General features: G+C 63.3%; 3 protein-coding genes across 5 annotated transcripts; all 3 read left to right on the forward strand.

Annotated features, from left to right (window-relative positions):
- Window positions 1-837: 837 nt before the first annotated feature.
- On the forward strand, window positions 838-9,650 carry ABCG4 (ATP binding cassette subfamily G member 4). 2 transcript variants are annotated; one of them, XM_017809534.1, is made up of 15 exons: window positions 838-927; window positions 2,380-2,617; window positions 4,745-4,862; window positions 4,937-5,069; window positions 5,320-5,370; window positions 5,526-5,671; window positions 5,947-6,070; window positions 6,299-6,413; window positions 6,608-6,747; window positions 6,859-6,957; window positions 7,082-7,250; window positions 7,784-7,884; window positions 8,057-8,215; window positions 8,335-8,453; window positions 8,549-9,650. In XM_017809534.1, the coding sequence occupies exons 2-15, from the start codon at window positions 2,389-2,391 to the stop codon at window positions 8,772-8,774; spliced, it is 1,929 nt and encodes a 642-aa protein (XP_017665023.1). In that variant the 5' UTR covers window positions 838-927; window positions 2,380-2,388; the 3' UTR covers window positions 8,775-9,650. The 2 variants fall into 2 exon arrangements, with proteins under 2 accessions (XP_017665023.1, XP_017665022.1); XM_017809533.1 differs by lacking the exon at window positions 838-927 and adding an exon at window positions 1,019-1,132.
- A 4,129-nt stretch (window positions 9,651-13,779) lies between these two features.
- NLRX1 (NLR family member X1) lies at window positions 13,780-19,883 on the forward strand. Its single transcript, XM_017809528.1, has 9 exons — window positions 13,780-13,903; window positions 14,640-14,760; window positions 14,947-15,007; window positions 15,404-15,501; window positions 15,694-16,310; window positions 16,782-18,196; window positions 19,012-19,098; window positions 19,181-19,432; window positions 19,542-19,883. The coding sequence occupies exons 2-9, from the start codon at window positions 14,646-14,648 to the stop codon at window positions 19,858-19,860; spliced, it is 2,964 nt and encodes a 987-aa protein (XP_017665017.1). The 5' UTR covers window positions 13,780-13,903; window positions 14,640-14,645; the 3' UTR covers window positions 19,861-19,883.
- Window positions 19,884-19,893: 10 nt separating this feature from the next.
- Window positions 19,894-24,597, forward strand: PDZD3 (PDZ domain containing 3). Of its 2 annotated transcripts, none has more exons than XM_017809546.1 (10): window positions 19,894-19,972; window positions 21,125-21,149; window positions 21,472-21,536; window positions 21,721-21,932; window positions 22,027-22,213; window positions 22,383-22,519; window positions 22,610-22,814; window positions 22,974-23,170; window positions 23,292-23,453; window positions 23,686-24,597. In XM_017809546.1, the coding sequence occupies exons 1-10, from the start codon at window positions 19,933-19,935 to the stop codon at window positions 23,728-23,730; spliced, it is 1,275 nt and encodes a 424-aa protein (XP_017665035.1). In that variant the 5' UTR covers window positions 19,894-19,932; the 3' UTR covers window positions 23,731-24,597. The 2 variants fall into 2 exon arrangements, with proteins under 2 accessions (XP_017665035.1, XP_017665036.1); XM_017809547.1 differs by lacking the exon at window positions 19,894-19,972 and adding an exon at window positions 20,276-20,553.
- Window positions 24,598-24,609: the final 12 nt, after the last annotated feature.

A 24,609-nucleotide genomic window follows, 5' to 3' on the forward strand; every position in this document is an offset into this window, starting at 1 on the left:
GTGAGGATGGAGCCAGGCACGGTGGAGGTGCAGGAGGATGGCAGATCCTGCAGGATGAGCTGCACAGGGGAGGGTGTGCTGGGGGCAAAGCCCTGGGGAGCCAACCCCATATCAAGACCCTTTGGGGCCAGTTTTCACCCCACCAGCCCCAGCTCTGGGTGCCTGGGGTGGGTTTCTCAGGCACTGCTCTGTGTGGCAGCCCTGGTTTCACCCAGGGGTGGCTGCACGGGGGTCAGTGCAGGGCAGAGTGGGGGCAGGAGTGGGTTTAGGGGGTGTTGGGCTCACTCAGGGAGTTTTGGGGCTCGTTCAGTGGGTTTTGGGCTGAGGTGGCAGTGGAGGAACTGCGGGGGGAGTGTCCCAGGTGCGAACGGGAGCAGGGGGGTGCAGAGACAGGGCTGGCAAAGCTCAGGCGTGTGCGCCGGAGATGTTCAGGGCCTGCCGGCAGGCAGGCAAAGGAAATAGGGTCGGTCCCTTTAAGAGGATTTTTTCGCTGCCTGGCAGCGCTGCCCGCCCGGGCAGCCCATCCATCCATCCATCCATCCTGCCGCCCATCCCGCTCCCCGCCCGGCAACACCGGGAACGGGGCTGGCGGAGAGGGGCACCCCCGAGCAGCGGGGGCTGCTGGCCACTGCGGGGCCGCTGCTAGCCACTGCGGGGGTGCAGCTAGCCACTGCAGGGCCGGGGCGACCCCCGCCCGCCCCGCCCGCCCAGCCCCGCGGAGGGATGGGGAGGAGAGCCCGGCCGGGGACCCCGGGCAGCGCCCAGCGCGGCTGTCGCTGCTGAGAACCGCCCGCCGAGCCGAACCGAGCCCCCCGCCCCGCCCGGCCGGGCCCCCCGGACATCGCCCCTTTGTCTGCGGAGGAGGAGGAGGCGAGGCGGGGGCGCTGCGGGAGCGGAGCCGCCGCGCCCGCACCCGCACCCTGCCAGGTGAGGCTGCGGGAGAGCCGGGACCCCTCCCCGGGCCGGGGGGGCAGGGGATGGAGGGGGCCGGCGGGGAGCGGGGATGGAGAGAAGGAAGAGCATCCTCGGCAAAGCCTTCCCGTCCCCACCCCGCGCCTCGGGGCTGGGCTAAGCCGCGCAGAGCCGCTTGCGGGGTTTAGCGCTCCCTGAACGCCCAGCCGGAGGAGTCAAGGTGAGCCCGAGGGCGCTCCGTGCCCGCTGCCCCCCCGAACCCCGCGTTCCCGCACCCCGCGGATGCTGGGAACCCCCACCCCTCCTGCCCACCTCTCCCTCCTCGGGGCTGGGCTGGCTCCCCTCCAGTCCTGGAAGGGCTCTGCCCGCAGCGGGGGCTGGGCTGGGGTCTCTCCCGCAGCTCCCGGCCATCCCGCTGCCCCTCGCCGCTCCCGCCGCAGCGAGGCACTGCCCGCAGCCCCGGCTGGATGTAGGTTAGCGAGGCGGGGGACCCGAGCCTGGGAGGCGAGGTGGGCGCTGGGCACAGCCCAGGCTCCTTTTCCTGCTGCTGCAGGGCTCCCCGACCCCCTCCCAGGCTCTGAGACCCGAGGTTAGTGCGTCCCCCCCCTGCCTGGCTCCGCATCCCCCCAGCACCGCAGAGCCCCCAAGCCAAGTAGAGACACGAGGAGCTGGGCTGTGCTGCAGCCGGCCAGGGGAGGACTGCAGGCAGGAGAATTTCGGGCAGGTGTGGGGGTCAGTGTCATGGCCCCAGTTAAGTGCTGGCCTGCTCTCTGAGGCTGTGCTGGAAAGAGCCAGGGAGGTGAAATGATGAGCTGAGGGAGGCAGAGAAGGTCTGGCACTAGTAGGGTCCCCTCCCTGTTCTGTTAAGACTATCCCAGCAAGCCCACGAAGACCCCAGGCTGGGGTATAGTCTGTCCAGGACTGGTCTGCCCCAGGAGCCTGGGTGAGGCACAGCAGGCTTTGTCCAAGAAAACAGCTGGAACAGTCAGCTTTTTTAGGATTTCATGCCTGTGTTCCCCCAGGCCGGGCCAGGCAGGGGCAGTTCCTGGTGAGCCTTTGGGGACATCCAGGCATAGGGCAGAACATCAGCTCTCCCACCTCCTACCCTGTGACAGACAGGACTGGGGCAGGCAGCCCAGCAGCCCCGGGGCTGGCAGAGCTGAGCACGCTGCCAGCTCTGCTGCCAGAGCCGGACCAGCCGCAGGAGGTGCATCAATTATTGACTGTGGAGCTGATCAGCTGCTCCCCGTGAGCCCCTCAGTGCAGAGGCTCAGCTGCCCTGTCCGGGTCCATCCTCCCATCCAGATGTGGGTGCTGGAGCCAGCTGGGCAGCGCATCACAGGGCAGGGGGGGCAGTGAGGCCTGGAGCCAGCAGGGAAGGGTGAGAGAGGACTTGCTGTGGGCTGGTCCCTGCAGTCCCTGAGAGAGGCAGCCCGCTGCGAGCCCATCCCTGTGCGCTTCCCACAGAGCGGCAGGATGGCGGAGAAGGGCATGGATCCTGCCTGCGTCTCCATCGCTCTGGAGGACACGGTGTGCCACACCAGCCCCCCGGACGCCCCGCTCCTCACCACCCACTTGAAGAAGGTGGAGAACCATATCACGGAGGCCCAGAGGTTCTCCCACCTCCCGAAGCGCTCGGCCGTCAACATCGAGTTCATCGACCTGTCCTACTCCGTGCGGGAAGGATCCTGGTGGAGGAAGAGAGGTGGGAGCTGGCGGGTGGGGAAGGGCAGGGCAGGGACACCCCGCTCCTGTTGTGCATGCCATGATCTCACCCTGCTCTGTCCAAGTGCCAGAGGCTGTTTGCAGCCCTGCTGTGTCTGGCCGTTGGTGCTGGGTGCCCGTGGGAGGAGGGAAGGCTTCGTGTCCCACAGCAGTTGCTGTGCAATGCAGGAGGAAAGCACAGCGCATTCCAGGGAAACCTCTGGCCAGGGCTGCGTGGGGAGAGAGCTGGGGCAGAGATCCTGGGGCAGCCAGGGTGGCTGGGTTTCCCCAGCACTGCTGTTTGGGGTATGATGGCTGTGTGGGATGTGCCGGCAGTGGGAGACCCCGGGGGTGCCCCCGCTCAGAGCCTGGCAAGGAGAACGTGTGGTTTGCAGGGATTTCCTCTCCAGTGGCTCCCTGTGCAGCTGAGGCCACGATTCCCTTTGCTGTGTGTGACTCTGGCCGAGAGCTCAGGGAGGGGAGAGGGGAGGCAGATGGTGGCTGGTGGGTGGTAGTCTGCTTTAATTAGCGCTCTCGGTTAATGGGATGCCAATCAGGCAGCCCGATAAGATGGAGGGGGAGCTGATCTCCAGAAGGCAGGCAGGGATGAGAGGGGACCGAGGTCACAGCGCTGCCCAGAGAGATGCCCTGCCAGCCAGGAGTGCTGGGTGGAGCCTCTGCCCCTGACCCCAACCAGGCTGTGCAGCTCGGGAAACCGAGGCACTGAGAGATGTGGGGACCAGCCCCAACATCCCAGAGGATGCTGCCCGCCTGTTTATTTGGGATGCTGAGGAAACATCCCGGGGGGAGCCGCGGCTCAGCCGTGGGTTGTGCTGTAGCTCCCGGGGAGGGCACCGGCTGCTTGCCTTGCAGGGAGGGAGGGGGAAAAGCTCGGGAAGCTGGACCCCATAGGAGATGCCGAGGGGTACTGGGGTCCCCCGGTGGGAGGGCCGCTCTTCTCCGCCAGGCCAGGCAGAGGCGGAGGAGCCGGCGGGGGGGCTCGCGGTGCCTTTGTCCACAGCCCCCAGCTCCGGCTGCCCCGCTGTGCTGAGGAAGGAGGTTACTGGCAGTCAATGAACGCGAGTAACCGCTGCGCAAGCTGCAGTGGCGCCGACGTGAGCAGCATGCGCGGTGCGGGGCCGTGCGTGGTGCCCGGGGGGGCTGCCGGGCACGCTGGGCTCTGCTGCCACCCTGCACAGCCCCCTGCCCTCCCCTCGCTGCCCCTCTGCCAGCGGGACCCGCTGCCGCGCGCGGGGTGCCAGCTCCGAGGGGTGCAGAGGAGCAACTGTGGATGCTGGTGCTGGGCACCCTGCCCAACACCCCCCTCTCCCGGGCATGGACAAGCCAGAGGGGCTCCCCACAGTGCGGTGGGACCGTGATGGGAGATGGATTTATTGCCCCCCTCCCACACCACCTGCCCCCGTGGGGTGCAGAGGGGGTGTGTTTCCCTTAGGGAGATGCTCAAGCTCGGTCTGTGGTCCCAACACCCTGTATCCTGTATCCCGTTGCTCTCCTGGCCAGGGCTGCGTTTTGGGGGCAGCTCCTGAGAGCCCGAGGCTGTGCTTGTTCCCTGTTCCCGACACATCATGTTCCTTCTGCCAGAAAATGCTAATCAGCTGCGTTTAAAGCGGAGATAATTCCAGGTCTGATTAGCAGTGGCTGCTGCCGGGCGGCACAGCGTGAATGCCAATGAAGGCAAGAGCTTCCAGTAGGATTGGGGACTGTGCCTGCCCTGTGCTGCCCTGCTCCTCCCTGTGCCTCTCCCCTGGCCCCAGGGATTGGGATCTGAAGACATGTCCAGGACCGATGTCACAGCCTGGTAATCTCCCTTAGCAGATCTGTGACCTGACCCAGGGATTTCCCTGGTCTTTGCTGCAATCCAGGTCATGAGCTTCTTCAGCACTGGAAATCAATGGGATCAGCCAAGGCCCAGGGTCAGGGATCATGCTGGAGGTGATCCTGCTGTGGCCATAGCCCTGGGGACGCTGATGGAGATGGGCCCCAGGCACATGCAGCCCCTGGCACGGCACATGGAAACCCTGAGGTCCCCCAGATGCCAGGATGGCATTGCAGTCCCTGTAGTCCTGCTGCCCTGTGAATCCAACCCCCTGCTGCTCTCTCCCTCCAGGGTACAAGACTCTCCTAAAATGCCTGTCGGGGAAGTTCTGCCAGCGGGAGCTCATCGGGATCATGGGCCCCTCGGGTGCTGGGAAGTCCACCCTCATGAACATCCTGGCCGGCTACAGGTGAGGCTGGGGAGGGCTGGGGGTGCAGGGCTGGGGGTCCTGTGCTGCAGTCCCTCACACCTCCTTTCCTGCAGGGAGACTGGCATGAAGGGGCAGATCCTGGTGAACGGGCGGCCGCGGGACCTGCGCACGTTCCGCAAGATGTCCTGTTACATCATGCAGGACGACATGCTGCTGCCACACCTCACCGTGCTCGAGGCCATGATGGTGAGCTGGCCCAGGCAGGAGCCTGCTGGGCTCTCTGGGCACCTCTGGGCTGTGTCCCCAGGCACTGAGCCCACGCTGACATCAGGCATTTCCAAGGGCTCTCTGGGATGCGGGAACAGAATCCTGCTGTTCTTGCTGCCTTCACCCCGAGCTGCTGCTCTGGGCTCTTGGCTGGGCAGGGGCCAAAGTGCTGCTGGGTCTGTTCCCTGCATCTGACAGTTGTGTCTCCCTGCCCCTCTTCTCCCTGCAGGTCTCTGCTAACTTGAAGCTGAGCGAGAAGCAGGAGGTGAAGAAGGAGCTGGTAAGTGCAGAGGAGGGTGGGCCCAGAGCCCCTCACCTCTCCCCAGGGTGGAGACAGCGGGTCCCTGAGGGGACCGAGGGGCTCCCAGCGAAGGGAGGTGGCAGGGATGGGATGAAAGGCCATGAAAGCCTCATTCACCATGGGCTGTCTCACAGGTGAATGAGATCCTGACAGCCCTGGGGCTGCTGGAGTGCTCGTACACCCGCACCATCTCCCTGTCGGGGGGGCAGCGCAAGCGCCTGGCCATCGCCCTGGAGCTGGTCAACAACCCCCCCGTCATGTTCTTCGATGAGCCCACGAGGTGAGGACACGGGGATTGGGGCTCCCCAGCACTGCCCAGCTGGGCTTCCCCTGCCAGGGGCACCGGGGTGGCCAGTACCCTCCGGTGCCCACCTGAGGGTGGGGTGGGACTGTGCCCAGGGGCTCCAAGAGGGCTGGGGCTGATGCCCCTCTCCACTGATCTGAGAGGAGGGTGCCCACAAGCAGCGGTATCTTCAGGATGTACTCCTCCTCCTCTCAACTCTGCCCTTCTCTCTCTCTGCTCTCTCCTCTCTGCCCCTTCCTGCATGCCCACAGTGGCCTGGACAGTGCCTCCTGCTTCCAGGTGGTGTCCCTGATGCGCTCCCTGGCTCAGGGTGGGCGCACCATCATCTGCACCATCCACCAGCCCAGCGCCAAGCTCTTTGAGATGTTCGACAAGGTTTGGGCTGGGATGGGACACGGGGATCTTCAGGGGGTCCCTCTGGCTCTAAGGGCCAGAAGAGAGGCCATGGGGAGGGGGTGCTGCAGGCATTTGACCCGGGGTTTGTGTGGCACACAGGGGTCTGGCAGGGTGCCCTGTGACACCCCAGGGCAGGGAGGTGGATGGGAACAGGTGACAGTGCCCTGGCTGCTCCTCACCTGCCGTATTCCCGGCTTTCTCTTGCAGCTGTACATCCTGAGCCAGGGCCAGTGCATCTTCAAAGGCGTCGTGACCAACCTCATCCCCTACCTGAAGGGTCTCGGCCTCCACTGCCCCACATACCACAACCCCGCTGACTTCAGTGAGTGCCCCTACCCCAGCTGGGGCTGCGCAGGGTGGCGAGGTCCAAACCCAGAGCCCAAGCCCTGGGGGCTGCCCAGTGTTCCTCCAGGTTGCCCAGGGGAGATGCCTGTGCCCTTCCTGTCAGGTGCTGGCTGGGGAAGTGGTGGCAAGGGCTGGCTCAGCACCTCTCAGGGGTCCTGTGTCCCCCCACAGTTATCGAGGTGGCCTCAGGAGAGTACGGGGACCTCAACCCCGTCCTGTTCCGCGCCGTCCAGAATGGCATGTGCACCATGGCTGAGAAGAAGAGCAGCCCTGACAAGGCAGATTCATCGTGCCCGGCACACTGTGGGACGGTGAGTGGGGTCGGAGGGGCCTCCTGCAGGTGCCCACCCAGGGTGCTGTCCTAGCTGGGACCCCGTGTTGTTAACTTGACCCACACTCCTGACTTACCTGTGGCCTTGCAGGACGTGGATCACATCGAGAGCCACACGTTTGCCACCAGCACTTCAACCCAGTTCTGCATCCTCTTCAAGAGAACCTTCATCTGCATCCTGAGGGACACGGTGAGGGCAGAGGAGGCTGGGACAGGGCTCAGGGGATGGGGCCTGTTGGGCACCTGGGGCTGGCAGAGGCAAGGATTTAAATGGGGGCTGGAGGGGGCTCAGGCTGTGCCCTCTCTGCCTGCAGGTGCTGACCCACCTGAGGTTCATGTCCCACATCTGCATCGGGGTCCTCATCGGGCTGCTCTACCTGCACATCGGCAACGACGCGGGCAAGGTCTTCAACAACACCGGCTTCCTCTTCTTCTCCATGCTCTTCCTCATGTTTGCTGCCCTGATGCCCACCATCCTCACCTGTAAGGAGCTCCTGCCCCACAACCCCCAGCCCTGCTCCCAGCCCTCGGGGTGCTCCAGCTGAGTGCTGGGCAGCATGGGGGGCAGCCAGATGACTTGGACAAGAGGGGGGGAAGAAAGACAGGAGGGGGGGAAATCAAACAAAGAGGAGGGGAGGAAACTTCTGCTCGTGTTTATTGCATTTGCCCCCTGTTTGGCTGTGATGTACTTCTGGGTTCAGCAGAATGCTGGGTTATTTTTTTTTCTCTGATAAACTGTCTGTAAAGCTGCATTTTCAGCCACTTTAACTCTCTTTCACTTCCTCAAAAAGTTTACCTAAAACCCCCCAGCCAAGCTGACTTTTCCATGAGGAAAATTCCCAAATCGGTGTCTGATTTTATTTTTTTTTTCCCCTGATGGAGGTTTGGGCAGAGGCAGGAGGTTACCTGGAGCTCTGTGCTGGGGCAGCATCACCTCTGCCTGCACCAGGACGGGTGGGAGTGGGGCTGGAGCCCCCCAGGACAGTGCTGGCTGCTAACTCCTTGTTCCCACACAGTCCCCCAGGAGATGACTGTGTTCCTGAGAGAGCACTTGAACTACTGGTACAGCCTGAAAGCCTATTACCTGGCAAAGACCATGGCAGATGTGCCCTTCCAGGTGAGCCTTCAGCTGGATTCAACCACAACCCTGATGATGCTGTGCCCTGTTGGCACAGCCTCTTGTCCCGTGCCCAGGCTGGGCTTTGTGGGGTCCCTGCACCCCCCAGGAAGGGTGTGTGGGGTGAGCGTGCCCGTGGGTCCAGCAGGGTGGTCTCTGTGCCCCTGTGCAGGTGATCTGCCCCATTGCCTACTGCAGCATCGTGTACTGGATGACGGGCCAGCCCCCCGAGGCCACGCGCTTCCTGCTCTTCTCCGCCCTGGCCACCGCCACGGCCCTGGTGGCCCAGTCCCTTGGGCTTCTCATTGGAGCTGCTTCCACCTCCCTGCAGGTCAGACGGGGCTTTGCCTGCCTCATGGAGGGTTGCAAGGGGTTCCATGGCAATTTAGGGGTGCAGAGGGAGTGGTTCACCCCTGGACAAGGATGTGACACCCCGCTTCTGCTCCCCAGGTGGCCACCTTTGTGGGACCCGTCACTGCCATCCCCGTCCTGCTCTTCTCGGGCTTCTTTGTCAGCTTCAAGACCATCCCCACCTACCTGCAGTGGAGCTCCTACGTCTCCTACGTCAGGTGGGACCCCATGCTCTGGCCAGAACTCCTGTCCTGGGCTCCCACGGGGCTCCTGTGGGGCCCTGGGTGACTCTCTCGGGTGTGCTCTGCCCTAGGTACGGCTTCGAGGGCGTCATCCTCACCATCTACGCCATGGAGCGCGAGGACCTGGAGTGCCTCGAGGACTTCTGCCCTTTCCAAAAGCCCATCAAGATCCTGCAGGAGCTGGACGTGGAGGAGGCCAAGCTCTACCTGGACTTCCTCATCCTGGGCATCTTCTTCGTCATCCTGCGGCTCCTGGCTTACCTGGTCCTCAGGTACAAAGTCAAGTCAGAGAGATAAAGGGCCCCCACGGCCACTCCCGGGCCTGGCCTGCTGTGAGGGACCCTCTGTGGATGGACACGGTGCTCCTGGCAGGCCATAGACCGTGGCAGAGGCACCGGTGGGTGCCAGCCAGGCCTGGCTCAGTCGAGAAGGGTTTTGAGACATCTCGGAACTGTTTTAACCTTTCCACACACACTCTTCATTGCAAAACGTTTTGTACAGCCCTGGCATGTGCCACCCTCTCTCTCCCGGGAACTGCTGGACCCCACGGAGGAGGTTGGGTGCCCTCTTGTCGCCCCTGGGACAGCAGGGACGCTCCCAAGGAGGTGGCTGTGTGCCCAGCAAGGCTGAGAGGAGCCCGATGCTCCAGGCAGGGGGGAGCAGCACCCAGGGGCTGGAGCTGGGAGGAGAGAGCAGCACAGCCCGGGCTGGGAGTGCAGCACATGGCCCCGTTCCTCGTCCTGGCTGGCACCACGTGAGTCAGTGCTGAGAAGAGCCCAAAGATGCAATAGGCCAAGTTGCACAAGGCTTTAGTGTTTCCTGTTGCTGCATCTCCTTCTTCTTTCAGCACAAATCTTCCCTCTTTTTTTTTCTTTTTTTTTTTCTTTTTTTTTCTTTTTCCTTCTTTTTTTTTTTTTTCCCCCAAACCCCACTGCACCCCAGAGGGGAAAGGGAGCCAGCAGCCAGTAGGCAGAGGAGGACCTGGGGCTCTGTCTCAGACTTCTGCTCTTGGTGCCATCCTCAGAGATGGGATCTTCCAACCCGGGGATATGGCAGGGTCTGCGGGAGTAGGACAATAATCTCAGACCTTAGGGAGTCTCATGTTCAGTCCCTGTTGTCTTTGGGGTCTCAGACAAGAGGGTCTGACCCAAATCAACCAACGTGGAGAGAAGTGACTGGTCTCTTTGAGCGCTTGCATGGAGCAAGGAGGATTTAAGTTGCCACACCCTGCCAGTGCCAGGAGGCTGGAAAGCAGGGCTGGGCTCGGCTATGCCATCACTGGAGCCTCCACTGCAGGAGAAGAGCTGGCCCTGAGCCCTTCCCTTGCAACCTCTCTCCTCCCAGTACAACTGTGGCTGTCTCAGCAGGACAGAGCAGAAGAGCCTCGCTCAGCACTGGCTGTGCAAGGAGGGGATGGCAGGGACACCCAGCCTTGTCCCAGTGCCAGCCTCCCTCCCAGGGTGACACTGTGCAGAAGGGAGTCCCAGCAGGGCCTGGAAACCAGGTGAGCTCTCAGAGCAGTTTGTTTGCAGTGGGTGTGACCCGGACACTGGGAAGGGCTCTGAACCTTGTGACTGGTATCAGGAAAACGTCCCTCTTGGCAAGTGTGTCCTCCGAGGTCACCTCCCTCTCCACACACCTTGCAGAGGGAAGGCAGGTCGGGGCACCCTGCTGGCTCTCCAAAGGAACTGAGCTGAGCCTGGAGCTGGTGGGGCATCTGCACGTGCTGCTGTGCTGGGAACACAACATGCTGCTTCACTGCACAGCACAGGCTCTGTGTGTGCTGGCACTGGTGTCACTGGGCTGCACTGGTCACCCACACACACGGGATCCCCTTGGTTTTTAGATGGGGAAGGCAGCTCTGCCCTACCCTGGTGTGCTGGCCCTGGGTCAAGTGCAGCCTGGGAGGTGCTGCTGCTGGCACTCTGAGCAGCCAGGGATTGCAGGGCAAATGCCAGACTTCAGCAAAGTCCTGGAGGCTGATCTTTGATTTCACTGGCTCGTGTTGGGACTGCACAGCAAGGTCTGGCTGGCCTGGCACTGGTGCTGGGCACTCAGCAAAGCCGAGCTTCCCCTGCCTGGAGAGATGGCTGCCAAGGAGGTTTGGCCACAGGGCTCTCCTGCACAGAGGGTCTGGAAGCAGGACATACCCTGGTGCCCTTTCCATGCTGGGTATGGGGGTCTTCCACAGGGGCTGTTGTCTGACTTATCACTATCCCTCACAAAATTCCTCTCTGGGAATTCCTCCTGGATCTTCCTTCACTGCTGGCCCCATGCAGGGAGCTGTGCCAGCTGGGGGGCTGCAGTCTCCTGGGCAGGGGCACAGTGGAGTGGGGACTGGTCCCTGTGCCTGCTCTGTCACGAGGTGGATGGATGGGCAGGGAGCCAGAGGGATGGTGGGGCTGTGGGCTGTCACCCTTCTTCCACCTCCTCGTCCGTGGAGCTGATGGGACTGATGCCCTGCTTCTGTCCTGCTCTTGAGCTGGTACTAGTTAAGCCTGGCTGGGCTGAGGGTTTTCCCAGGATGGATCCCGAGCTGGCAGGAGGTGTCAGTGGGGCAGCCCTGCACAGCTCCTGCCTGCTCCTGGCATTTGGGCCCTGCTTCCCACACACTGGAGGCACTGCCATCCCCAGCGCTGTGTCCTGCTGCTTCCTGCACCTTCCAGAAGGTACCACCTGGACACCCCTGTGCCATCACTGCTGCTCCCAGGACGACCAGGACAAGATGGGCCAAGATGGAGTGGAGCAAAGGGGCTGCCAGCAGGCACCTGTGACTGCCACTGCCCATGTCCCTCAGGCACAGGGATGCTCAACACGAGGCTTTGGGACGGGCTGGCTGAGCTCAGAAGAAGACTGTTGGGGCAGGTAGCTCCTCAGGTGGCTGCTGGGACCAGCCTGTCCGGGATGGGGCAGCTGGAGCTCCCCCAGGATGCCCAGGAGAGCTCAGCACAGCCTGGGCCTCCTGCACTGGTGAGTCACGGTGTCCCAGCTGAGCAGGTCCATGGCCACTGCAGGGCAGAGGGCCAGGACAAGCCCTGGAGCTGGAGGATGGCTGTGTCCCCGGGCTGGGCAAGGGCACTGGGGAGTGGGGGTGATGGGGCAGGCACCCCTCATCCCCAGGGCAGCAGGAGGCACGGGGAGGTGTTGATACAAAGGGGCTGCGATGAGTGAGGGATCTGGGCACCCTCAGTGCTGCCTGAGGAGAGAACTGAGCCATGGCCCCTTCCCTCCCTGCAAGGACAATCCCAGAGATGGCAGAAGGCACAGGGAAATGCAAAGGGAAGAAGCACGTTTGCACTGAGCCCCCCAGGTTGTTGCGGCTGGGCTGAGCACCTTGGTTTTATTGCCCCTCTGCTGCCCCGGTGGTCCCCTCCCTGCAGGAGCTGGGCAAGGGGGGTTGTCTCTGCCCTGGCATGGCAGGGGGACGGGGTGCAGCCATCCTGCTCAGTGGGGCCCTCGGTGGAGCAGCAAGGATGCACTTTATCAGAGCAGGGAAGTGGTGCCGTGGGTGCTCCAGGATGCAGGAACCCCACGGGAGAACGCGTCTGGATAATCATGAGGAGTGTGATGGAGGAGAGCAGGCTTCTCCCCCCACACCTCTCCTCTCCTCTCCTCTCCTGCCCCTGCCTTCCCTTGTGATGCACTTTGAGTGGACGAGGATGGGGGTTCAAGCTGTGGCTCCAGCTCCCTAGGAACCAAAAACTGCTTCAGCCCCTTCAGCCCACGGGCACAGTAGCACCAGGTTCTGCCTCTCACAGCTGCTGGGAATGCAGGCAGGGCAGGCAGGGGGATGCCACTCACCTCCATGCATGGCCAGGCCACCTTTGTCACACGCACAAGAAGAGCAAATGCATCATCACCCGCCTGGGGTTTGCTGGAGGGGAGACTGGGCTAGAACAGGGAGGAGATGGGGCTTCTCCCAGGGTTTCACCCCTCTCCCAAATCAGGCAATAAAACAGTGTTTCCTTCTCACTGTGTGTGGACACCATTTGTCCTGTCCCTCTGCCACGGGCAGCCCTGGGATCTCTGAGTGTGTCCTTCCCCCTGTGGTTTTCCAGTCCTCACCGTGTCCACCCGTGCAGTGGGGGCTGCACAGTGGGGTGCCTGTGAGGTTCAGGGCTGGGGGGACCATGCAGAGAGGTGCAGCCATTGAACCCCACCTTTCCACACGACCACAGGTGTGAGTTGTGCTTCCCCTGGGGCAGTTTGCCAAAATAAGTTGCAGGTAACCCCTCCAAGGCTGAGGAGGGTATCTCTGTCGTGGTAGCTGGTCTGGGTGGTGTTTGTCCGGGTCCTTCTGCCTTGCTGGCAGGAGGCTGAGAAGCAGGACCAGGGCACTGCTGCCCACAGCTGCAGCCTGGCAGGAACCAGGCAGGGTGGAGGTGAGGCCCTGGGCCCTCCAGGCTGGGCTGAACACGCAGGTAAGTGCCCCGCAGGGACGGGGTGCCAGGCCCCAGCTCACTGCTGGCACTCACCGGTGCCCACAGAGGGTCCCGGGAGCTGTTGGGGCAGGAGGAGACATTGTGGTTGATGTTGGTGTTTCTGAGGTGCCAGCTGTACTCGTTGGATTTCACACATCAATAAAACCTATATTTATAGTGTACTGCCTGTGTGTCTCGTGCTCCTGAGTGCCTCAGGGGGACACATGTGAGGGGAGAGGTGTGTGTGCCCAGGTACTGGGGCTGGGGGGGGGCAGTGTCTGGGCATTTGGGGTGTGAGCATCGTTACCCACGTGTGACCACTCTGTCCCAGCACCCCAAGACAGCACCCAGGGATTAAGCAGGGTGCATGTGGCAGCGCTAACACAGCTGCCTCTCGTCTCAGCACCACCCCAGCTGATCTGCAAGCAGCGAGAGGGCAGGTAGAGATCTCTCTCTCTCTCTCTTTCTGTGTGTGTGTGTGTTACACAGCCGGGCAAAACCACCTGCGCTGAGGTCCAGCTTCCTCCAGCTCCTTTTCCTGGTGGGGCTGCTGTTTTGTTCCCTGCTCCCTCTCCCTGTGAGAGGGTGGCAGCTGAGCAGCTGGTTTGCTCAGGAGCAGAACCCATCCTCGCAGGCTCCAGTTGCACAGCCGGGATGCAGCCGGGGATGCAGAGCCGCCAGATGCGCGCGGAGGAAATGCCCAGCAGCACATCTGGTAAGACCCAAGCCCCCCCCCCAATCCGTGCGTCCCCGTGTTCGGGGTGCAGGCGCTTTCCCTCGCCGCTGTGCCTCCGGCCGCCCTCCCGTCCTGCCCGCGGAGCTTGGCAGGCGCTGGGCGTGGGGCGGGACGGGGCAGGGATGGCGTTGCAGGAAGTTATTGCTGCAGAGCAGCCGCCTCCGCAGCCGAGCCTCTCGCCGGGACGGGCATGGAAGGAGGCGGGTGAGCGGCACCGGGGCTCTGCTCCGTGAGCTCGGAATCCTGCCGGAGCCAACCGCGAGCTGGAGGTAACCCGGAGCTGATTGCGAGCCTTGCTTGGCACCGGCTCCACCACCGCCCCGGGCTCCGTGTCCCTGCCCCGCCACGGCCTCGGCCACCGTGGGCACGGGAGCAGCGGGGAGGGAGGTCACGGGGAGCGGGGGTTCGTGGGCCGGGAGTGGCACTGGGGTCCCCAAAGGGGGTCCGCGAAGAGGGGGAAGCGCGGGGCCCTCTGCTCGGCGGAGGGGGCTGGGAGCTGGGCACGGGACACTCTGGGCTCTGCCGGCTGCAAAGGCATCGAGACCAGGACACCCCGGTTCAAGGTCAGCCCCGCTGCCCCTGTCCCCGTGCTGCCCCTGTCCCCGTGCTGCCCCTGTCCCCGTGCCTTAGTTTCTCCCTCTGGATGCGCTGTAAAAAGCCCGGGGTTTGGCAGGGCTGAGCCAAGCCGTCGCTGTTCGTGTCCCTTCCTACCTGCTGGAGTTTGCTTACGCCCTCTCCCCCCCCCCCTCCTCGGTTTCCCAGGATGTTGTGGGCTGTGAGCACAGCCCGTGCTCCCGAAGGATCGCCCTGCTGAGCCGGGGCGGGAGCCTGAGTCAGCACCAGCACAGCCGGTTCTGCCGGACTGGACCGTACTGGGGCAGGCAAGGCTGGGCAGGGCACTGCTGCACCACAGCCCCACCGCCCCATCCTGCCCTGCCCCGCGTGGGACGGATGCTGAGCACCCCAGAGCCCCTCACCCACCTGTGGGCACCCCCTCTCTTTCAGGTGAGGATGGCACGGGCCATGCAATGCCAGAGCTGCCTGCCCTGGGGCAGCTGGATGCAGAGATCCCTGTCGTGGGGCAGAGGCACCCGGGGTGTGCATACGTGTGCTGCTTCAGTGCCAGGTGAGCTGGGCTCTGTGCCTGTGGGACTGTGCCCTTGGCTCTGTCCTGCTGCCAGTGACATCCCTCCCCAGCTCTACAGTCTGTGGGTCACCCCAGCAAGGTGTGAAGCCTTTGGACTGGGTGGGGTCAGTGCTGCTGGGCTGGAGAAGCCCATCCCTGACTCTGTGTGTTCTTCTTCCCCCTCAGGCACTGCAGGCAGCTGCTTTCTCAGGAAGATCCTTCGTGCAAGCAGCATCTCTCTCCCCAGGTACAGTGCCACACAACTGGGTCTCTGTTTGCCACAGGGTGGCTGAGGTGGCTGCCTTGGGGCCAGCAGGGCTCTGTGGGCACAGACACTGCTTTGCTTCCCCCTAGAAAAACACCCACACCCAAGTCCCTGCCTGCTCTGCCTTCAGCCCCGCTCCTGTGCCTCGCTGTGGGTTTGCTGGGGATGCACAGCACGTGCCTTGCTGACCTGCCCTTGGTTCCCAGCCGTGCCCTTGCCCCAGCCCTGTGCTCTCTCTTGGTGTGGGGGAAGGAAGGGGTGAGCTGGCTCCACTCAGCACTTCCCACAGCACTCACCTGTGATCTGCCCACCCTGCCCCAGGCAGGGCTGGGAGCTGCTGGCCCTGCCCTCCTCGTGACGTTCTCCCTCCTCTTGCAGGGGCTATGTTGGCTACCAGGGAGGCTCTGGGGAGAATCCTGTCCACCCCAGCTCCTCTCGCCACAGTCAGTCCCAGCTGAGGAACGTGGCCTCTTCAGGTGAGCTTGCAGCCCTGAGCTGGGTGAGGGTCCTGCACAGCAGGCTGGGGGCAGCTGCTGCCCTGGGCAGTGGGAGGGTCAGCAAGAACTGGGTGCTGTCCCCTCGCTGCAGCCACCTTGTTGCAGTGGTTTGGGGTTGGCAACTTCCCCAGCCCCCTGCCCTTGTCTTGTTAAGCACCCTCCTCCTCCCAGGTGCCATCAAGAAGCACCAGAAGAGCCTGTCTGCGTGGTTCAGCCACCAGCCCAACGAAGAGCGGCAGTTCGGCCCTTCCTTCTCTCTGGACGCCGTCCACGTGGACCCAGTGATCCGGGAGAGCTCCCTGGAGGAGATCCTGAAGCCCTCCCCTGACCTGACCATCCAGGAGCAGCTCCAGCAGCCCTGCAGGCAGGTCATCAGCCTCCACAACCTCTTCGACGTGGACGCCTGTGGGCGGCAGGTGAAGAACGTGGTGCTGTACGGCACCGTGGGCACGGGCAAGAGCACCCTCATCAAGAAGATGGTGGTGGACTGGTGCCACGGCCGCCTGCCCCGCTTCGAGCTGGTCATCCCCTTCTCCTGCGAGGACCTGTCCCACAGCAATGCCCCCATCTCCCTGCGCCGCCTCATAACCAAGAAGTACCAGCACCTCCGGGACGTGGTGCCTGTGCTGGGGGCTTCCAACCTCAAGGTGCTCTTCATCCTCAACGGCCTGGAGCGCCTCAACCTGGATTTCTGTCTGGCTGGCACAGAGCTGTGCTGTGACCCCAATGAGCCCGTGCCTCCCTCTGCCATCGTGGTCAACCTGCTGAGAAAATACCTCCTGCCCGAGGTCGGTGTCTCCCCCCAGCTCCTTTGTGCTGGAGAAAGGCTGGGTGTGGGCCCTGAGGCATCACAGGCAGGGCTGTTCAGGTGATCACTTGTAGTGCAGCTTGACTGGGAGCAAACAGGGAGGGGAGGGACTGGAGGGACTCACTAAGGTGGCCTCACATCACTGTTTCTGGGTGGTCTCTGTGGGAACTTTGGGGAGGCCTGGTGAGGTAGTGAAGGCAGTCTGCTGGGCTGTGGTCTTCCAGACTGCACATATGTCTAGCAGGGGACGGGGAAAATCCTTCCATCCCCTCTGCCAGGGCCTTATTTGATCCAGTGCCCTTTGCCCAGCAGCTTCTTGAACCGGGTGGGGTGACCCTTGTGCACCTGTGTGTGGGTGGTGTACCTGTGTGTAGGTTGTGTACCTGTGTGTGGGTTATGCACCTGGGACCCTGCTGGGCCCCTCCAGGCTCACCCAGCCCTCTGGTTCCAGGCCAGCATCATCGTCACCACGCGCCCGTCGGCCGTGCGCCGCATCCCCTCCAAGTACGTGGGCCGCTACGCCGAGATCTGCGGCTTCTCCGACACCAACCTGCAGAAGCTCTACTTCCAGATGCGCCTCTGCCATCCTGACTGCAGCGGGGAGGGCAGCAGGGGTGGCAGCTCGGCCGAGCAGGAGAACCTGGTGGAGATGCTGTCCAGGAACTTGGAGCGCCACAACCAAATAACGGCCGCCTGCTTCCTGCCCTCCTACTGCTGGCTGGTGTGCACCACGCTGCACTTCCTCTACTTCACCAGGACCGTGCCTCCCACCCAGACCCTCACTGGCATCTACACCAGCTTCCTGAGGCTCAACTTCAGCGGGGAGGTGCTGGACAGCACCGACCCCACCAACATCTCCATGATGAAGTACGTGGCCAAGACGGTGGGCAAGCTGGCCTACGAGGGGGTGATGAACCGCAAGACCTGCTTCTCAGAGGACGACCTGCAGCAGTGCTTTGAGGTGGAGATGAAGACTGAGAGCGAGCTCAACCTCCTGGAGGTTTTCCGCAGCGACGTCTTCCGCTTCTTCCTCAGCCCGTGCGTGCAGCCAGGCAAGGAGCACACCTTCGTGTTCACCATCCCGGCCATGCAGGAGTACCTGGCGGCCCTCTACGTGGTGCTGGGCGAGAAGAAGACCCTGGCCCAGAGGGTGGGGAAGGAGCTGTCGGAGGTCCTCGGGAGGGTGAGCGAGGACGTGGCCGTGGTGGTGAACATCATCTCCAAGGTGCTGCCCCTGCGCTTCCTGCCCGTGCTCTTCAACCTGCTCAAGATCTTCCCCCGCTACTTCTCCCGGCTGAGCGGGAAGGAGCGGGACGCCATCGCCCACACCATGGCAGAGGAGCTGTTCAAGGAGGAGGACTACTACAACGACGATGTCCTGGACCAGATCAACTCCAGCATCCTGGGCGTGGAGGGCCCCATGCGCCACCCCGACGAGGCCCCCGATGACGAGGTCTTTGAGCTCTTCCCCATCTTCATGGGCGGGATCCTGTCCCGCCGGAACCGCGCCATCCTGGAGCAGCTGGGCTGCTCCATCAAGAACCTGGCGGCCTTCGAGATCGCCAAGGCCATGAAGAAGACGGTCATCAGGAAGAGCCACAAGGGGCTGCCCCCCTCGGAGCTGATGGACTACCTGTTCTTCCTGCACGAGTTCCAGAACGAGCGCTTCACGGCCGAGGCCGTGCGCTCCCTCCGTGCCATCAACCTCGCCTCCGTCAAGATGACCCCCCTCAAGTGCTCTGTCCTGGCCTCTGTCATGGGCACCACGTGCCACGAGGTGGAGGAGCTCAACCTGACCTCCTGCAACCTCGACAGCAGCAGCTTGAGGACCCTCTTCCCTGTCCTGCTGCGATGCAAAGCTCTCCAGTGAGTACCACCTTCTCCTGCCCTTGGGCAGCGCCCAAAGGCTGGGCTCTCCCTCAGCTCTGCCCATCACAGGGATGCACTGGGAGCCCAGGCATGGAAAAAGTAGGGCAGGGCGTGCCTGCCCTTGTTTATCTTCAGTGCAGACCTAGGGAACTACAGCTTCCAACATGCAATGCTCCCTGAGCAGCCTTGCTAGGGCACGGCATGCTGGGATTTGCAGTCCCAGCACACCCTCCCGCAGGAATTTTTGGGCAGCTCCCAGCAGCTGGTACAGGCTGTGCTGCCAGCTGCCCTGGCAGACCCGAGTCCTTCCCTGGAGCCATCCGTCATCCCCGTGTCGCTGTCTCTGGGAGGAGCTGGGCATCCCAAAGGCGGGAGTGTGAGCCGTGCAGGTGTTTCCACAGTTGTTCCAGAACGTTTGTGGAGCTGCAGGTCTTCCTGCCGCCCAGGTGGTGGCGAGACGTGCTCAGCAGAGTTGGACGGGGCTCTGCAGCTGGGCTGTGCCGCACTTCCTTCCTCCAGATGCTCAGGAGGGCTTGGAGGAGTCCTGATCCCTCCTCAGACCTTCACCCACCCTGAAGACCCCACAGCCCCATCCCCTCCCCTGCTCCTGCTGGCTCTGGCTCTGCTGGCCGATGCTCCCGAGAGGGATCAGTGTGCTCCCTTTGGGAGAGGAAACCTTGCGTGGCCTGGTTTGGGGAGCCCAAGTAGGGCAGTGATGGGGAGGGCTGGGGGAGATGGAGAGGGCAGAGCTGCCAGGCCCACGGGCAACAGCCATTTCGGTCCTGCCACCCCTGTGTCTTGCTCTACCCCAGCCTGCAGCTCAACAGCCTGGGCCCCGACGCCTGCCAGGAGATCCGTGACCTGCTCCTGCACGACAAGTGCGTGGTGAGCAGCCTGCGGTGAGTACTGCCCCCGTGTCCCTGCATGGCACTGTCCCTGCCGCCCACCACGAGCCATTCCCCGCTCCCCCCGTGTCCGCAGGCTGGCCAACAACCCCGTGGGCGAGCAGGGGGCTCAGCTCCTGGCCGAGGCGCTGGCGGGGAACCGCTCGCTGACCCGGCTGTCCCTGCTGCACACGGCGCTGGGCGACGGCGGCGCCGAGGCCATCGCCCGCCACCTGGCCCAGAACCGGCACCTGCGGGAGCTCAACCTGGGATACAACTCCCTGACGGACGCGGGCGCCCTGCGCGTGGTGGAGGTGGCCAAAAAGCACGAGGCGCTGGACAAAGTGCAGTGAGTTTGAGTTCGCTCCGCCGCGTCTCTCCCCTTCTGCCGGCGGTGCCCGTGCCCCTGTCCTGCCTCTGTGCTCCCCCACGACCCTCACGGTGTGTCCCTCTCCCAGCCTGTACTTCAACGACATCAGCGAGGACGGCAAGCGGGCGCTGCACAGCCTGCGCATGGACCGGGACGGCGTCAGGGCTCTGGTGTTCCTCACGGCGGGCACCGACGTCTCCGACTACTGGTCCCACATCCTGAGCGTGGTGCAGAGGAACCTGCCCTTCTGGGACCGGGAGCGGGTGCGGCAGCACCTCACCCTCCTCCTGCGGGACCTGGAGAGCAGCCGCAGCCAGACCGTCAACCCCTGGAGGAAAGCCAAGTTCCTGCGGGTGGAGAGCGAGGTCAAGAAGATGCTGGGGAAGCTGCAGGACGGGACCCTCTGAGCCGCTGCCCCGTCCCCCGGCCAGGCAGGGAGCGGTGGAGCGTGTGCCCCAGCCCCCTGTGCCCTGATCCACATGGAGATCCTCAGTGGATGGGTGCTGTCCAAGATGCTGGGTACGTGGGGCTCTGCCCTCCAGGCTGCAGTGTGGGAATGGTACAGAGACCAGGCCAGGAGAAAACGGGACTTGTTCTCCTGGGTTCGTGGAGCCCCAGCCCCTGCACCCCGGCCGCAGCAGTGCCAGAGGGCGGGGCTCGGGCTTGTCTGTGAATCCTTTGGGAGCATTAAAGTGCACCACTTTGTTTCCAAGACTCGATCTCCTCTTCAGGCTGTTCCTGGGGAGGAATGTGGGAGCTGCTGGTGCAGCTGCCCCTCCAGCAGGTGGAGTGGAGGGCTCTGCCCCTTCTCCTTCTCCCGGATTGGCACGGAGCAGCCCACTCTTTGTGCCAAATCAGTTGGTCCTTCCCGTTGTGCGTTCCCCTGGAAGCCAGAACATCAGGAGCTGGGTGTCCCAGGGGCTGGTCCCTGCTCCCAGCCCAGGCTGGCAGTGCCCTGGGGTTGGGAGGGCAGGGGAGACGTCGGGGCTGTTTAACCATTAAACCTGGGGCGTCTTGGGAGAGGCGGGGACGCGTCCCTGCCACTTCACCCTGTACCTTGCTCCCTCCTGCATTCCCTGCAGCCATGAAGCAAACAGAAGGTACGTGCTGGGGGAGTGGGGCTTCATCCTGGGGAGACCCTTCCCCACACTCCTGTCCCCAGGCCCTGCTTCTACATGGAGCAAGGCAATGTCCGAGCCTGGGCGGGCCATGGGAAGGAGCTGGAGGCATGCAGGAGAATGCAGATGGACACTGTGGGGATGCTGGGGAGGAACCCCCTCTCTCTGGTTTTGGGGTTCCTTGTGCTGGAGGAGGTGGGGAGGGCTTTTATGGGGAGATGTGCCAGGGAAGGCCTCTGTCTCCATCTCCTGGTGACCCTTCTCATCTTCACCCAGCCCTGTAAACCCTCAGGACTGAGCTCCTTCTGTCTGGCCCTGCTTTGCCCCCCAGGATCCTGCTGGGCTAGGCAGTGAGAGCCCGTTTATCTGGGAATGCAAGGGACGAGCTGTGCCAGGGAACAGAGGGGCTTGGGGGGGCCGTGTGGGCTTGGCAACCCCCCTCACCTGGCATGGCAGGCTCAGCCTGGGAATGGACAAGCCCTGAGTGTCCCAGAGCATGGGGTCTGCTCCCAGCCCACCACCTCCTGCGCTGACCTCTCCTCTCCCTCTGCAGGGCTCGGGGACAAGACATCCATCATGTAAGTCCTGAGCTCCCCTTGGCCAGGGGGCTTTCTGGGGACTCCTGGCCCCACAGCCGGGCTGTGCTGGGCCACATCTCAGCTGAGGTGGGGTGGGTCACAGCTGCCCTGTCCCAGGAAGCTCTTCCCTGGGTTGTTAGCTCGGGAGAGGTGTGGAGGGTGATCCAAGAGGGAGATCCCCTCCTGGCTTTCCCCAGGGAAGAGGAGCTGTGGCTCAGCTGGCCCTTTCTTGGGAGGAACAGGCTCCCCAAGGCTGGGGAAGGCAGGGGGAGGCCACAATGCTGCACTAACCGTGGCCTCTCCTGCCCCTTTATCATTTCAGAAAATTTGAATTTAACCCCAAAGATGGGATCGACAACCCTGCCTTGACACTGACTGAGGACACGGGTAAATAAACACCCTCATCTCCCAGGGTGTCCCTGTGTCTGTGGCACCAGGGCATTGCTGGGGTCCTGAGCACCCTCTCACACTGGGCAGCTGTGGGAGGTGAACTTATAAGGAGCGCCCAGCCCAGTATGGGGTAGAGGACTCATGTTAGGATCCCCTGCTCATGGGCTGTGCCCCACCACAGATGCTGAGGGTGTGGGGGAGCCCCGCTTCTACTTCCTGAGCAAGGACAGCACGGAGACCTTCGGGTTCTGCCTGCACGAGGAGCTGAGCTGCCAGGGCCACATCATCCGGCAGATTGAGCTGGGGGGGGTGGCCCAGCGCAGGGGGCTGCAGGACGGGGACAGGCTCCTCCAGGTCAACGGCCACTTTGTGGACCACCTGGACCACATGAGGGTAAGCTGGGAGCACCCCAGGGCCAGTGGCATGACCCTGATCCCACCCCATGCCAGGGGTGCCTGCCTGGGGTTCACAGCCTGGGTGCTTCCAGGTGGTGCAGAGGATCAAGGCCAGTGGGAACCAGGTCCTGCTGGCGGTGCTGGATGGTGATTCCTACGAAGCTGCCAAATCCCTGGGCAGGGACCTGTCCCAGATGCTGCCCGCTGACATCCACCCACGCCTCTGCCACGTCACCAGGGACAAGAGCGGGTTTGGCTTCACAGTGTCAGGGCCAGAAGGTAAAATGGGCAGTGGGTGCTGGCACTGGGAGCCTCCCCGATGTAGCGCCCCAGGATGCAGCCTCTCTCCCTGTGTGACACTGTCACTGCTGCCCCACCACGTGCCTGGGCATTCCCTGAGCTCCTGCATCCACGGGCTGGTGAATAACCCCAGATCTCCTCCCTGCAGGCACCAAGGGCACCTTCCAGCTGTCAGTGAGGCAGGATGGGCCAGCGGACAGGGCAGGGGTGCCAGCAGGCTCCTGGCTCCTGGAGCTCAACGGGGACAGCGTGAAGAGCTACTCACACACCCAGCTCACCAGAAAGGTGCCTGTTCCCCCGTGTGGGTGGGTGAGGGATGATGGGGCTGGGAGCATCACTGAGAGCGTCACCGAGCGCCCTGTGCCTCCCACCCAGCTTAAGCAGAGCGGCAACAAGGTGACACTGCTGGTGGCATCCAGTGCCGTGGAGGAGTTCTACCGCCTGCGGGGCCTGCGGGTCACGGCCGCCCTGGCAGACCCCGCCTGGCTCCCCTTCAAGGCCCGGGAGCTGCACTTGGTGAAGGGTCCAGTTGGCTACGGGTTTCTGCTCAAGGAGGACGACTGCATCTCGGGGGGCATAGGTGAGGGGGCTGAGGGGTGAGGGGGTCTGTACCTGGGCAAGGCGTGCCTGAGGGTTGGGAAGAGCTGCCAGCCCTGTGCCCGCCTGCACACGAGGGCCAGCAGTGCCAGTTCCCGTCTGACAGCATCTCCCCACTCTCCCTGTGCCCTCACTGTGCCAGGCCAATTCCTGTGGGAGGTGGATGAGGGGCTGCCAGCCGAGCAGGCGGGGATGAAGGACGGGGACCGTGTCCTGGCAGTGAATGGCGAGAGCATCGAGGGGCTGGACCACGAGCAGACAGTGCACAGGATCCGTGCCCACGAGGAGTGGGTGACACTGCTGGTCATCGACCCTGCTGGCGACGAGTTCTACCACTCGGTAGGTTTTGGAGACCTGGCGTGGTCCTGCCCTGGCTGGGGAGCCCTGGGGTGCTGTGGGTGAGGTCCTCTGGCTGTGCAGCCCCAGGAGCTGTACGTCCATCCCTGTTCTGCTCTTCCAGATCGGGCTGTCCCCTCTGCAGTTCTTCGAGGACAGTGACCCTGCCTCAGGCTCCTGCACACCCTCTCTCAGTGGCTCCCCTGGACCCTGTCACGTTGAGGTGGCACCAAAGGGACCTGCCTCCTGGCTGGTGGCTGCTGCCAACAGCATAGAGCTCGTACAGGTAATTCCTCTCACCGGGAGGTGCTGCTCACAGCCGGGCAGTGCTCTGAGCCCTGCCACCCTCCTGCTCTGCCCATCCTAATATTTCCCTGGCACCTGTGGTGCTGGCAGGAGGGGGCTGCGTGGTCCCCTGGCCACAGGGGCCAGGCAGAAAGACGCCTCCAGCTTGCCCATGGGGTGAGGGGTGGGGTGTGTGTGTGTGCTGCTACAATGCCCTCGATGTGTCCCTGCAGAACCCGTGCCGGCAGGAGCAGAAGAGGCTGTGCCAGTCATTTTAGTGGCCCAGGAGCCTCTGGACAGGCTCTCCCACACAGCACCTCCACCCAGGCCATGTCCAGCCCCTCAGACCACAGCATGGACCTTGCACACGCAGCTCCTGTGTCTCCGTGACGGGGCTCACGGCGTCCCACCTCCCAGAGATGATGGACATGGCTCCCAGCTTTTACTGACCGTGGTGGCAGCTCCTTGTAGCCTGAAGACAGACCTGTGTCTTTACCAGCCCAGCTGCCTCCAGGGATTTCTCAGGACACTGCCCAAAAGCCCTTGCCCAGCTCCAGGCTCTGGGAGTTCTCAGAAGAGCCGAGGCACTGCCCTCCATCCATGGCCCAGGGGAGTGGGGACCTCGAGGCTTGGCTCAGGGCTGACCTTTAGGCTGCCGTGTGAAGAGGGAAAGGAGCAGTGGAGGCCAACGGGGTGCTGGAGGAACCCCCCACCTCTCCGATCTGCCCGTGCATGGACATTTCTTGTGCTCCTCTCACCCTCCCTGTGAACCTGCGGGCAGTGAGTGCCCAGCACCCAGCACAGCACCGTTCCTGCACTGCTCCTGCATCCCCCGGTTGGGGTGTGATTAAAGGACAAATCCACACTGGGTAATGTTATGGGACAGGACCTGTCTTCTCTCACTGAAGCAACCGAGGGACTGGGCAACAGATGTGGGAAGCTCTCCAGCTGTCCTGACAGGGAGGTAAGGGCTAAGAGCCACCCTGGGAGCCCCAGGGCACTGCATCTCCAGGGTTTTGGGGCCAAACTCCTGTGGGCACGCTTTGTGCTCCATAGCAGTGGTCCTTCCTGAGGGTTCCCTTTGCAGGTGACACATCAGGAACATCCATTCATGCACACAGTGCTGGGGCAGGAGGGACCCCAGGAGGGGGAAGTTT

This window comes from Lepidothrix coronata, unplaced genomic scaffold (genome assembly GCF_001604755.1).
Source record: "Lepidothrix coronata isolate B3197 unplaced genomic scaffold, Lepidothrix_coronata-1.0 Scaffold27, whole genome shotgun sequence".
In the NCBI taxonomy this organism is placed as follows: Eukaryota; Metazoa; Chordata; class Aves; order Passeriformes; family Pipridae; genus Lepidothrix; species Lepidothrix coronata.

What these genes read in the sequence shown, in the direction of transcription:
- ABCG4 (XM_017809534.1), top strand. Translation starts at nt 2,389, where the DNA reads ATGGCGGAGAAGGGCATGGATCCTGCCTGCGTCTCCATCGCTCTGGAG. An exon ending in CCGTGCTCGAGGCCATGATG is followed by an intron (nt 5,070 to 5,319) that starts GTGAGCTGGCCC and finishes TTCTCCCTGCAG; the next exon opens with GTCTCTGCTAACTTGAAGCT. An exon ending in TCTTTGAGATGTTCGACAAG is followed by an intron (nt 6,071 to 6,298) that starts GTTTGGGCTGGG and finishes TTTCTCTTGCAG; the next exon opens with CTGTACATCCTGAGCCAGGG.
- NLRX1 (XM_017809528.1), top strand. Translation starts at nt 14,646, where the DNA reads ATGGCACGGGCCATGCAATGCCAGAGCTGCCTGCCCTGGGGCAGCTGG. An exon ending in AGCAGCATCTCTCTCCCCAG is followed by an intron (nt 15,008 to 15,403) that starts GTACAGTGCCAC and finishes CTCCTCTTGCAG; the next exon opens with GGGCTATGTTGGCTACCAGG. An exon ending in TGCGTGGTGAGCAGCCTGCG is followed by an intron (nt 19,099 to 19,180) that starts GTGAGTACTGCC and finishes CCGTGTCCGCAG; the next exon opens with GCTGGCCAACAACCCCGTGG.
- PDZD3 (XM_017809546.1), top strand. Translation starts at nt 19,933, where the DNA reads ATGGAGATCCTCAGTGGATGGGTGCTGTCCAAGATGCTGG. An exon ending in CACAGTGTCAGGGCCAGAAG is followed by an intron (nt 22,214 to 22,382) that starts GTAAAATGGGCA and finishes TCCTCCCTGCAG; the next exon opens with GCACCAAGGGCACCTTCCAG. An exon ending in GCGACGAGTTCTACCACTCG is followed by an intron (nt 23,171 to 23,291) that starts GTAGGTTTTGGA and finishes CTGCTCTTCCAG; the next exon opens with ATCGGGCTGTCCCCTCTGCA.